The sequence below is a fragment of the Spea bombifrons genome, chromosome 7 (genome assembly GCF_027358695.1).
Source record: "Spea bombifrons isolate aSpeBom1 chromosome 7, aSpeBom1.2.pri, whole genome shotgun sequence".
Classification (NCBI taxonomy): Eukaryota; Metazoa; Chordata; class Amphibia; order Anura; family Pelobatidae; genus Spea; species Spea bombifrons.
The window spans coordinates 43,172,760-43,185,831 of NC_071093.1; the positions used below are offsets into that span (position 1 = coordinate 43,172,760).

At 40.2% G+C, this 13,072-nt stretch overlaps 1 protein-coding gene across 1 annotated transcript in view; it reads left to right on the forward strand.

Annotated features, from left to right (window-relative positions):
- Positions 1 to 10,184, forward strand: part of PKD1 (polycystin 1, transient receptor potential channel interacting) — a 46,927-nt gene extending 36,743 nt beyond the window's left edge. The window contains exons 26-45 of the mRNA XM_053470793.1: positions 45 to 215; positions 541 to 684; positions 780 to 990; positions 1,314 to 1,440; positions 1,535 to 1,651; positions 2,229 to 2,278; positions 2,444 to 2,649; positions 2,742 to 2,817; positions 3,029 to 3,147; positions 3,314 to 3,522; positions 3,672 to 3,866; positions 4,025 to 4,164; positions 5,382 to 5,509; positions 5,637 to 5,778; positions 5,978 to 6,103; positions 6,238 to 6,412; positions 6,504 to 6,791; positions 6,981 to 7,115; positions 7,666 to 7,980; positions 8,220 to 10,184. Of these exons, the coding sequence (XP_053326768.1) occupies positions 45 to 215; positions 541 to 684; positions 780 to 990; positions 1,314 to 1,440; positions 1,535 to 1,651; positions 2,229 to 2,278; positions 2,444 to 2,649; positions 2,742 to 2,817; positions 3,029 to 3,147; positions 3,314 to 3,522; positions 3,672 to 3,866; positions 4,025 to 4,164; positions 5,382 to 5,509; positions 5,637 to 5,778; positions 5,978 to 6,103; positions 6,238 to 6,412; positions 6,504 to 6,791; positions 6,981 to 7,115; positions 7,666 to 7,980; positions 8,220 to 8,885 (3,740 nt within the window). The 3' untranslated portion in view covers positions 8,886 to 10,184. The remainder of the gene's footprint in view (positions 1 to 44; positions 216 to 540; positions 685 to 779; positions 991 to 1,313; positions 1,441 to 1,534; positions 1,652 to 2,228; positions 2,279 to 2,443; positions 2,650 to 2,741; positions 2,818 to 3,028; positions 3,148 to 3,313; positions 3,523 to 3,671; positions 3,867 to 4,024; positions 4,165 to 5,381; positions 5,510 to 5,636; positions 5,779 to 5,977; positions 6,104 to 6,237; positions 6,413 to 6,503; positions 6,792 to 6,980; positions 7,116 to 7,665; positions 7,981 to 8,219) is intronic.
- Positions 10,185 to 13,072: the final 2,888 nt, after the last annotated feature.

Genomic DNA, 13,072 nt, shown 5'->3' on the forward strand with positions numbered 1-13,072 from the left:
AGGGCATTTAGAGATGTCCTAACACATGAGATTTTTCTCTTCAGGTACAACAGCCCATGTTGGTATCAGCTTGTATGGAGTGGACGATAAAAGTGGCCACAGGCATCTGGATGGCGAAAACACCTTTCATCGAAACAGCGTGGATATCTTCCAGATCGCAACTGAGAGTAGTTTGGGAAATGTGTGGAAAATCCGCTTGTGGCATGACAACAAAGGTACGGCAGTCAAATTGATTGCTGATTTTAGGCCATGGAAACATTCACTGCAAGAAATTGGAGTCCAAATCTGGCTCTTGTAGAGGTTCCTCAACCATGGGCTAGACAGATATTAGTGATCTACGAGGTTTTCGGGAATCACATAATACCACCAGCTAGAACAACAAGTTTCTAAACTGAACTAACTAACTTCATCATATCATATCATCTCATCATATCATATCATCATATCATATCACAACATCATCATATTTTATCAGACGTTAGGTTATAGTTGATGTTTAATGTATTCCTTATACTGTGTCTGTTTGTCTTTATATGTTAGGGCTTAGTCCATCCTGGTATGTACAACATGTTATCATCCGAGACCTGCAGAGCAGTAAGAATTTCTTCTTCCTGGTGAATGGCTGGCTGTCCGTTGGACAGGAGGACAGTGGACGCAGAGTGGAACGGGAAATCTTTGCTGCCAGTGAGTTATGTCTTAAACCTCATTACTTTTATTAAAGGTCTGAAAATGTCCTTAGTGGGGTAGAACACGCATCAGATTCATGTTTTTCATTTTAGGTGAGACGGAGTTGAAAAGATTTTCCCGGATTTTCACCGCTGAACTGCAGCGAGGGATCTCTGAGAAGCATGTGTGGCTTTCTATGTGGGACCGACCACCTCGCAGCCGATTCACTCGCGTCCAACGTGCTACATGCTGCGCTCTCCTGATTTTCCTTTTCCTCTGTGCCAATGCCGTGTGGTATGGAGTAGTTGGAGACAGGAACCATGGGTGAGTTCGAGGCAATATTTGTTCATATCAATGTGAAGTGAAGCATTATTACCTGTGCTACTTGTTATTCAATTCATACTTCATAATTTGCACATTGTACTAAAAGACAGCAAATCTGATTCCATTAGGTTCTTTATTGGACAAATATTTGGAGAGAAATGACTAAAGTCTGCCAGTTTCTACAAGATGTTTTTAAACATTAAAATTGTGTTTGGTTTTTTAAGTCAAAGATGAGGACAACACTAAATGTAAAGAGGACTCTGTAGACAGTACAGTGTTATTCAGTCATCACGGATGGGTTTTGTTGATCTTTCATGTGTCAGGGATGGAGCCGTATCACAACACGTGCCCCTCAGCATTGACTCAGTGGCTGTGGGAATGGTGACCAGCGTCTTGGTGTATCCGATCTACCTTTTCATCCTCTTCCTCTTCAGACGGGCCCGCAGCAAGGTACAGAGACCAAAGTCCAGTAGATAATGTCTTCACAAGCTGAATTACCCCTTGTTTTTTTCTTTTTTTAAAAAGTTTTTTTTTTTTTTTCCAGACCTGTGTGAAACAATCCCTCTCCTTGTTTGATCAGCAGTCACTGGAAATTGATAATTACTTGGATACAATGGTGATGGAGAGCTCATTTATGACTTATACTGGAATCCATGGTGAGGTGAGGAAGTCTATATATCACGTTCTCCATGGAGAACTGCATGAATTCTCTGTTTTAAACTTCTTTTAGTAAGTAGTTACCAGTCCAGACAGCCATAACCAATCCATGGCCACTTCAACAACAGGCATAATCAATCACTTACTGCTTCACAAACAGACAAACAAATTATAGGCCGTGTGACCATTAGGTATCACTGGCCTTTCAACAGAAGGGCACATCCAATCATAAACTGTTCCCCAACCAGGGACCTGAGCTTCTGTCTTTAATCTCCACATAGAGGAGTGTTGCTTGGTCATGCCCACTTCCCACCCAGGCTCTGCCCCCTCCTCCTCTGGTTCCACCTACTCCCACCCAGGCTCCACCTATTAATGCATAATCCCTGTCACTTTCCACCCCTTTAATATCTAACTGCCACATACTACCCCTTGCTACACATACAACATCCTTCTTTCTCCTATAAGGAATTTGAAAGGATGAGCTCTGGGCAACCAGTTCTGGGAAGTTCCTAGGTACTTAAAAGGCAGCCGTTTTTTTTAAATATAAATTTTTGGCATCATTATCTTGTCTCTTTTCACAGGCATTTTCTGACCAAACCAAAACAGACATAGCCTTGGACGATACTAAAAGGTGAGTCACAGAAAGTGAGGGGACAATCAGTCCAACATCAGAGCAGTCTAGTGCTTGAAGGTCATTTACCATAACAAGAGGACATCCCAATATTTTGACATTAAAAACACAACAGTGTTTATCGCAACCAATTGCTAATGGGAACTTTTGTCTGCTCCTGCACAGCTTTATTCAGTGGAATTCCAACGATGGTGTACTTAGCTGGCCCGACCTTCTCAGTGACCCCTCCATCATGGGCAACACCATTCAGAAGCTGGAGAGGCATCGCACTTGCCGCCACATTGGACTAGATGGCAGCTGCCACCCCAGCGAGGAAGACAGCGTGGTTGTTGGTCTTCCACAACCTCCAGCTCGACCCTTCCTTGCTTCAGGTTAGGAAACTAGGGCAACTAGTTGCTAAGGGAAAGACATACTACTGTTTTTGTTGTGTTTCACCTACTAACAACATCTTGTATTTCTACAGATGATGCCAGCAGCATGTCCCTGCCACGGGATCTAAGAAGGATTTCTAGGACCGATACAGATCTTCTGTCAGACTTGTAAGTGGACCATCTAAGATGAAGCAAAGTAACTTTTGAATACATCGCATTATATAGAGGGTTTATTTAAACATTCTTTTTAACTTTTATTTAATTTCAGCATAGATGCCCCAACAGATTTCTAAATACATTTTAAGCCCCCATCCGATCAGCAGAACATGAGTGGGGGTACTGTTGGGGCTAAATAGAGCTGTTTTTTCTCTTTCCACAGATCTAATCCTTTTGGGGACAAAACCGATACCATCATTTTGGATAAGCTAAATGAGAGAGGTCAGGCCATGACTTCCCCTGTTGGAGAGGTAACAAGATCTCCCAAGTCAGCACGAACAGGTACAGAATGCTGCTTAGTCTGTGGTTACTTTCACTGCATCTTCTACTTTTGGAGACTGTACTGTTATTCTGATGGATTTGTTTATAATATAATACATTTCATCAGAAACCAAATAGAAAAATATTTTACCTTTGTCCTGACCATTTCCTTGCTTCAATTTGACAGTAATAACCGACGCGTTTCAGAGACCCAGGCAGATGCTGCCCTCATGGTGCGCTCGTGTAGCTCACGCTGTTAGCTGCATTCTCCTACTCTGTTGCTTTGCCGTCTCTGTTTGGATTGGCGTTGGGTTCACATCCAGCATTGGTCTAATGTGGCTCATTTCTGGGATCTTCAGTTTCCTCTGCTCCTTCTTTGTACTTGAGCCACTGAAGGTGAGTTCAGTCACGTATGAGAGACAGGGCTGTTTGGGATGTGGCTAATAGAGATATATTGTTCCTTGCTGTTTTCATGTTTTTTTTGGATTCTTCAATCATTGCTGGAGCTTTTATGGTGACAGTTTTTTATGTTCCTGTTGTACCAGGTCTTATTGGAGGCACTGTACTTTGCTCTGGTGGTGAAGCGCCTGCATCCTGAAGAAGAGGATACACTGGTGGAATGTCCTCTAGTGGAAAAAGTCTCTGAAAGGATCACCAAAGTGAGACCCCCACAGGGATTTGCTCTATTCCAGGCCAGGGAGGAGGCACGAAAGGTGAAACTGCTCCATAGGATGCTAAAGGTAAAAATTCACAAGATGTTTTAATGCATGAAGAACAGGCAGCTTGAATAATGGTTTCCAGACATTCAAGCCTCCTCTCCCTGATCACTAATGGTCTCCCATTGCGTGTGTGTGTGGCCTCAGTCATCTGGCTCTTTTCTTGTTTTTTTTTTCTGCAGAACCTTGTGGTCTACATGCTGTTCTTTCTCATAATTCTGCTCACTAACTATGGAGATACTTCTAGAAATCCTGGCGCTTATCTGTTGCAGCGCTCCATCAAGCAGGAACTGGACAGTCAGAGATTTTTGCAAATTAAGAGGTATTGATAATACAATTCACAACATCATTTCACCATAAAATTAGAAAAGTTATTAATGCATTAAAATTAGAAATGGCCATTCATTGCCAGTATTACCCATTCCCTGATGTTTTAGGACTATGTAGAAGCATTATTATGGTGCTGCCACAACCACAAGGGATTCTGGGTAGGTGCATGCAAATAAGGTCAGCAACAATGACCTTTTGCCTCCATATCCACTTTATACATGGAACCATTGAAAGTAATCACCTACTGTACAGGACAGCCTTTAGACAAAACTCAGGTAAGAGGTGCAATAGCTAGGTCACCACCCGTGGACAGTTGTTTTGTTCTTAATGGGACTCATCAGCATGTTGTGGTGACACTGGCTTTGGGTAACCAAGAAATACCATTACATAGGTTATGGCGGGTAAAGGTGATGGAAAACCCTTCCATTTAAAATTTAGGGGTATGTAGAAGCATTATTAAACACTCATCTACAGATACCAGACAAGCCAGAAGGCTTGTTGTTCCCTCAGAAATCTCATGGTGCTGCCACAACCACAGGGGATTCTGGGTACAGCGGGCAATTACTTTCAAGGAATCCATGTATAAAGTGCTACCCAAGCCTCAAGTATTAAGCCAGAAGCACAGCCCTCTGCTGATGAGTCCCATTGAGGATGAAGTTTTGAGAGGTTGTGCTGCATGTTAGCAGCTGCTTCTGGAGCCTGGGATTAGCTGATTGCTACCAGCAGGGCCCTCTAAGGGATTGCTGCGTTCAGCTCTTCAGTCATGCCTTCTGGCTGGGTTCCTGTGGTAAAGCTGTGTCAAGTAACTCTTCAGCCAGGTTGCATTTTCCTGGCTGGGGTGATGAAAGGCTAGCAGGGCTTGAAAGGACCTATTGCACACAGCTTTCTGACTTGAATGAATAGTAAAGAAAGCTGGGGTCCTGAGCCTTCTTGGTGTAAAATAAGAAGTGTAAAAAAAGAGATTGCAAAAAAAAAAGTTGTTCAGTGGCTTAAAACCAAAGGAGGTAGCTATGTAACTGTGAAAATTGGAAGAGGTTAATCTAGTGAGGGAATTTAAAGTTGCATGGGATAGACGTAAGGTTATCCCGAATATAAGAGAATATAAGACAAGGTCAAGGGATGGTATGGGTATCTTTACTGTAGGCAAACAAAATGGCTGGGAAATTATCTGCTGCGTATTTATTTGTTACTATGTTTCTGTTCTCACAGATCTGATGAATTCTGGGATTGGGCGTCAGAGATTTTGTTGCCATACCTGCACAATAATCATCAGGCAGGAGGCAGCTACAGCAATCTCCTAGGGGGTGCTCGTCTCCGTCAGATCCGACTGAAAGAAGGTGATTGGGGCTAATTAAAAATTATACCTTTAGTCAATTCCAACTGTAAGGCAGAGTAATGCCCGTTGGGCTGTTCTTTTTTAAGTTTTGTATTACTTATGTTTCTATCCACCTGTGGTTTTCCCAGCACAATGCACTGACCCATCAACCCATCAGACCTGTCCAGAGGGACCACACGTATTTGACAACGACAGCTACGATACTGGATGGTCCCAGAGCTCCATAGATGCATCACAGACTTGGACACACTCATCAGCTGATGTTACGGGGTACGACTGTGATAGGTTAATGTGTATAGCCCACCCTAATTATTTATCTATTTACTTAACTTATATAAACCATCTGGTTCACTCAACATGGAAAGGTTGAAATTGGTTATCTTCTGTTGTTTTTATAACTTAGTTAATTAATTAACGATTCTGAAAAAAAAACGATTCTAAGCTGCATGTCTTTTCTGTGTGTCTACAGCGACTGGTTTTGGGGCTCGCTCTCAATTTACGACAGCTCGGGGTACATTCAGCTGCTCGGAAACAGTTTGGAAGAGAACATGGTCATACTAGAAAATCTCCAGCAAACTCACTGGGTCGATAGCCTGTACGTTTCTTTTAATTTCCGTGCTGTATTTCAGGAGTAACATGGCAAATATGGACCTTTTTAACACATTCTGTGTTATTTGGTCTGTATGTGTTAGATCTTGTGTAATGCGTGTTCTGTGTCTGATTTTGCAGGACACGGGCTCTTTTCGTGGAATTCTCTCTGTATAGTCCTGGGGTTAACCTCTATTCCTCTGTGACTCTGCTACTGGAGTTTCCTTTTTCTGGACGAGCCCTCCCTTCATCCGAGATCAGGGCCTTTCCCCTTATGCATCTGAGCAGTGATACCCCACTCCACCTCACCATGATGGTATATATACACATACAAGGCATACAATGTACACTTTTTTCATATATCCCTGCGTGTGATCCTCATGCTTGTGTCTCTCTGCCCATGGCAGGTCTTCCTTATGATGTTTGTAGTGTACTTTGTCCTCTCCGAGTGCCTGGTAATCAGGAAAGAGGGATGCTTGTACTTCACTCACTTCTGGAACTATGTTCAGTGGACCCTGACGGGCCTATCCACCTGCACTGTGGTTGTCTATCTGAGCAGGGCCAGCCTGGCGGAGCGGCAGTGGAACACATACCTGAAGGACAAAACCACCTTTATCACCCTGCACCAAGTGGCCTTCCTAGGCAGCACTTTCCACGGCCTGTCCGCCTCCCTCCTCTTCATTCTTACTGTAAAGGTACATTGGCTGGGTATTTTGATCAGGACTTCACTTTATACTGTTTGACATAATCACATTCAAAAAAAAGAAAAACAAGTCTCAAATAGTTTGTTAGTTATTCTGTTTATTAGGGAAAGTTTGCCAGGATCTTATAAGCACTTGGGTGATTAGATGTGGTTCATGAGAATTTTTCATATGTTTTTTCAGGCTGCCCAACAGCTGAGGTTCATCCGAGAGTGGTCAGTATTTGGGAAGACATTTGGCATATCCATAAAGGAGTTGTGTGCAGCATCTGGTGCCGTCCTCGGACTGGTGATGATGTATGCTCAGCTTGGCTTTCTGGTGAGTAAGGAGTTTCATATAAGAGTGTAAGAGTATGTGATGTCCATTTTACACACAAATGGATATCACTGATGCACTGGTCCATGATACCTTTTAGTGTCCCAGTGAATATGTAGGATTGAGTCACATTTTCTTTTAAAGCCTCTGTTGGACTATTAGGGACTTGTATCCAATCCAAATGGATTATAATTGATCCTCAGCCATGATTTGTTTCAGAAGCGGCTGACATAGCATCACAAAATTATAGTCCAACATGACCATGGTCTCTTCTATAAAGGCCATGTTGGATGAGTTGGCAGACAAGTTTAACTAAACCACATTTCAAGTTATATTGACCAGGCTCAGTCATAAAATGTATCAGTACTTTTCAATTTGCGAACAGTTCATTTGCATAAAATGGTTAGTTGGAAAAGTTTTCAACCTGAGAAAATCAATTTGACTCCTCAGAAATTGTCAAAAATCTCAGTAAATCAAACACTGTAAATTGTAACAACAGTGAATAGATTGGGTGATAATTAATGATACAGTTTTGTACATCTTCTTCCACCAGCTATTTTCTTCATCTTGGGAGAATTTCCACGGTTTTGGTTCCAGTATGGTTACAATGCTCTCTATGGCTTGTGGATGCATCAGCATTAAATCCTCTTTCCCAAACTTCTACATTCTCCCTCGGCTCTTTTCAATAAGCTACACGGTTCTGGTGGTGTGGATCCTTAGGCGGCTAATGGCAGCAATACTAATTAGTAACTACAGCCAGGTGAGGATGGAAATGTTCCGTCCAGCCTTTGAACTTCAGGACTATGAGATGGTGGAACTCTTCTTAAGGAGGTTGCGGATATGGATGGGAGTCAGCAAGGTTAAGGAGGTAAGTTGTGAAAAAGAAATAATTGAGGCTGTTAAAAGTAATCCCCCATTTTCCTTTTAGCAGATCTCTGACACGAAAGTCTTCGACAAATTAGATCCCACTTTTTTTTTTACAACAAACCATAGTTCTTTGTGCAATGGTAGTACTTAAAGGTGTTGAATACTGATTTGTTTTTTTTGTCTGTTGGTGTAAGGGGGTTTGGTTTGGACTGCATCTAACTATCTGGTCTTATGTTCCAGTTCCGTCATAAAGTTCGGTTTGAAGGTATGGAGCCACTTCCATCACGTTCCTCAAGTGACTCAAAGTCTATCCGAGGCCTCACCCCAAGTGCCGCTTCAGATACCTCCTCCTCATCCTCCTTCTCAACTATCTCCAGTCAGCTTGACACCATGAGTGCGGGGAGCACCAGGGAAACCAGGGAAAGAATAGAAGTGGACTCAAACATCCAAAGGTTGTTGCCCATACTGGAGACCCTGCTTTCACAATTTGACCAGGTTAACCATGCCACTGAAGAGGTGTATCGCATGGAGTGCTGTTTAGAAGAAGTGCAGACAAAAGTCATCAGAAGGAGAAGTGGCCAGGCCAAACAAAGTGGAGATCATCCCACCAGGAGGTCTGTATCCAACTCCCAAATGTCAACTAGGAACAGCCAAACCCCAACAACTACACAGGCGAGAAAATCTGACACAAGCGCTCATGTTACCAAAAGTTCTGCTTGGGCTTCCAGACCATTCGCAGCTCCTGCGGAAGGCTTAGAGAGTTCAATGGAAAGTAAGGCGATTTCTTCAAACAAAACGATGGGCGAAGAGCAGGCTTTGATCCCAATGCAGATAACTTACTCTTCCCAAAATAAAAAAAGAAAGTCGCTTCGGGCTCACAACAGAGTTCATCCTAGCGTCAGTTAGCAGGCAGCGCACATGCTTGCATGGATCGCATATTCATTCATACACCATATTTTTGGTGAAGATGCCAGTGACCAGAAGCTTTTCTGCACTAAGCCTGCAACAGGATGGTTGGAGATGCAGGTCCAGATAAAAGTAGTTGGTCAACCAACCAGGAAGTTTCTTGAATTCTAAAGCCAAATCTTTATTTGGGACAAGTGATGATACATTTGCTAGATAATTCTTGAAATACCTTTGTATCCACATTTTATCTTTGTTCCAGCTCATAGGCAACCAGCAGAAATACTTATTGGTTTCTCTCTCTGATCGAGCCCTGGTGGCTTGAAAGATTTTAATCTGCTACTTTTTTTAAAAGCCCTGGCGGCTTGAAAGCTTTAATGTAATCCCAGTATGAGCCCTGGTGGCTTGTATGGTTTTTTATTGTTTTGTTTCTCAGAACAAGATGATTTTTTCCCCACAAGCCCTGACGACATGTAGACAGCTGGCTGTTCTAGAATCTGTCGACTTTAATATGCTTATGAGTTGTATGTGTGTGAAACAGAACTACATGGTACTACGCAATGCCTCTTACAGTGTTAAAAAACTCACAGAACGTTCCGATGTCTTGACTTTTTGAGGTGCTTCTTGCATATATTGTTGGTGCTTACACAAGGGGCCATAGAGTTGAAGTATCTGCTGGCTGGTTCTGGGATCTTACAAGTTTCTGGAGCCACTTCTTCTCTAGCCTCACAAAATCATTCAGGGTGCTGCAAGAACTTCCAAAACCTTATTTTTAAGCACTGTAAAGAGATGCAGCGTGTTTTTTTTAAGAAGAGAACCAAAACTTTCGATCCCTCTTCAAAGAGAAAATAATAGACTGTGAGTGACAAGACCCAAGACCTCAATTGTGCACTTAAGAAACTTTTTTTATGTAATTAGCTTAATATAAGGACTTGCAAAGAGCATGTCCATTGTTGCTTTTCAGTTTTATGGAGTACAGCACTAATTTGCTTCACACTAACCAAATTTAGTGAACGGCATTGCTTTTGGCAAAAAAAAAAAAAAATCTTAGTTTACGTGACACGTCTTCAACCTCTGAGAAGAAACCATCCCCTGGAACCAGCAGTATGCACAGAAAATACAGAGTAAGGGGAGAAAACGTTGCACCTTGTTTCACAAACCAAAAGGTCGGACCAAGTTTGGATATGTGTCTCACTTATATGAAGTCTTCCTTAACCCCCTTTTAAAGGCTGTATTACAGATATGTTTGTATGGGTATACTCTGGGTATGACGTATAGTGACTTTTTATGCAAAAAATGTAACTAGATTGGCAAAAAAATTAGGGCGGTTTGAGAGGTTGAAGTTAGACAGATTTAAGTATGAAAAGGGGCAGAAAACAAGTTAGTAGACCACTTCTCTCGGTTGCCTGCCCTTCTTTCTATGGCCAGGATAGCAACACCCTTGGATGCTAAAATAGCTTTAATTTTTTTTAAACCTGGCAGGCATCCAACTGAAGCGGAGTCATGTACATTTCATTAATTTTTGGGGATCTAAAAGTTTAATGATGCTTATCTAGAAGGAGAGTTGAAGATCAGGATAACTTATAAAGCCCATTTAGGTCGCTTAGTAGCTCAATGTTTAGGTACCCCTGGCAGTTTAATGCTAATTTTAGTTTTTCCCTATTGTCTTATTATATATGTATATGTTTTTATTCAGCAGTTTGCATGGAGCGCCTTGCACTTTATCAAATACCTTTCCAGTTGTAACAAAAAACATAAGTATGTTAAAAAATAAAAAAGATACTTTGGGGCAGTATTTTTGGAGGGATAAATACATTAACTGAAGATGTCTTCTGAGCTGTGAATAGATCTTGAATCTGAGACATCCCACCTGTTCTCTTTTTTGATTGCCTTTGCTTGGCCGAGATATTGGCCAACTTTTTTTTTCTAACAAGCCAAGACATAAAAATATTCCCATTTGTGCCTAGAAAATAAATTTGTTCCTCTTCCAGATAATTGACTTAAAGATCTGGACTGTTTTTGCAGTTTCTGAATAGATTGTGTTAAAGCACACACAATAAAAATAACAGAGAGGAACTATTAATAAAATTAATAATTATTTTCATTATTTGTAAGTAAGAATAGTACGGTGTATTTCCTAACAACATTATTAAAAGTATTACTGCCAGTAAAAAAAATTATGTAAAAATGTATTAAAAAAAAATGCAGAATGTTAGAACAGACCAAATAGTTGTAAAAGTGCCAATTTTTAAGATCGTTTGATTATTGTAGATGTACCTGGAACTGCATTCTGATACTGAAAAGTCACAACGACAGTTAAAAAAAAAATGTGCCCTGATTTTTTGTTCACACATATGAAGCCAGTTCATATAGTTTTAAAAAATAGGAGTAATAAATATTTTGCTCTTATAATTTTATATATATATATTATGTATGTTTCTAATATGTAATATAGTATCGTATTTATGATATATATATATATATATGTATAATATGCTTATACATAGTATACGGCATTGCTTTGGGTAATATTTTTATGTTAAGTAGACCTAATAATTCACAATAGTCAGTGTACGGTATAAAAGTAATTACTAAACTGTTGATATTTATTCATTTTATGAACAGGATCCTGACGCAGGATTTACACAGCTTGGAACTTCCTTCCGTAAAGGATAATTATAAAAAAGTAGTTATTAAAAGCATTGTAATACGCAAGGTGCAGGTTAGAGTTAACAAAAACTTTGGTAAAAAAAAAAGTCTCAGTGCCTTCCAGTAAAATTAATTAAAATTTTCTATATTTTTTTTTACATTTATTTTTAATTGTTCAGGAGGGGACTTAAATTCATCTTCACAGCTCAGTCGGCACTACAGTCTTTGTAAACCTGCAAATCTTGTTTGCAGATGATAAATGTGTATATTTATGGGAAAATAATTGCTATATTTTCATAGCGTTGTAATCAGTGGGCGAACATGTAGATAGAGCAGCGGGACGGATTACAAAAGTTATTTAAATAATGTCTGATGCGCTCTTGTATATTTATGTATAAATATAATTTTATCTGATGAGGGGTTTCTGGGGGTTGGTTTAGGAGGATAAGACCCTCACTGAACTTTTAGAAGTTCTCCTACTCGTAATACCTATTTCTCTTAGGAGCTCAGGTCAAGAGATAAGGCGAAGGAGGATACCAAAGTTGGGTTCTGGAGTTGGCAGCCACCATCTTTGTGAAAGACCAAATGGCCCATAAGCAACCATGGCTTCTACAAGCCAAGTCATGGTCACTGCTTTGCCTACCCCTGGTTGGCTTCGTGTTTTTCCTGGGCTGATCCCATCAGAGGCCCCAAACATCTCACACCTCTGCAGTTTAGCGAGCAAACTCCAGATTAATGTTAATTGCCAAAACAGAACCAACCAAAATAGAACCGAGCAGTTTCAATATTTTAAAGGTTCCACGATAATCCATTAACCTCTATCAGAGCAACAAGTTCCCTATAACGCAGTATTCAAAAGACTAGAGGCCAGATAAAAATATGCGTAATGCCAAATAAACATATGTAAGCTGCTTATTTAATATATTTGGTACGTTATATATTGATAATATATTTTTTTTGCATTTTTTCATGTATATCGGCATTTCTACAATGTAGGTAGAATTACAATGTAGGTAAAATTAGGAAATACAGTTGCTCAATTGGCCCTTTACTTTTCAGAGCCGTATCATCAATGGCTGGACCAGTTTTAAGCCTTATCACAAAAAAATAAAGAAAAAATTCAATAAATAAAAAGCTAGGAAATGTATATCTCCATTGTGAAATTTGGTCAGTTTCAACTAATAAATATCTTCAAAAATTTTGCAAAAAAAAACCAAACAAACAAACCCCAATCTTTTGTGCAACGTCGACATGGTTATTGCTCATCTCTGGCACCGTGTAAGTTTACTTATTAGATTTTTTTTTAAAATATAAAATATCAGCTACTATAACATATTGCTTGAATCCATTAAATTCATGGTTGTATTTATCATGTAAAATTACTAAATTCTGGTTGGATTTCAAGAAAGTGACATCTCATAGCATGATTTAATGTCCGATGGTACGTTGCAAAAGTTGAACAACTGGGACCTCATCTCTGCCTTTCATATGCTATGTGCTCAGAATTTGGCTAAATTAAAAACTTAATAAAAGGGCTTTGT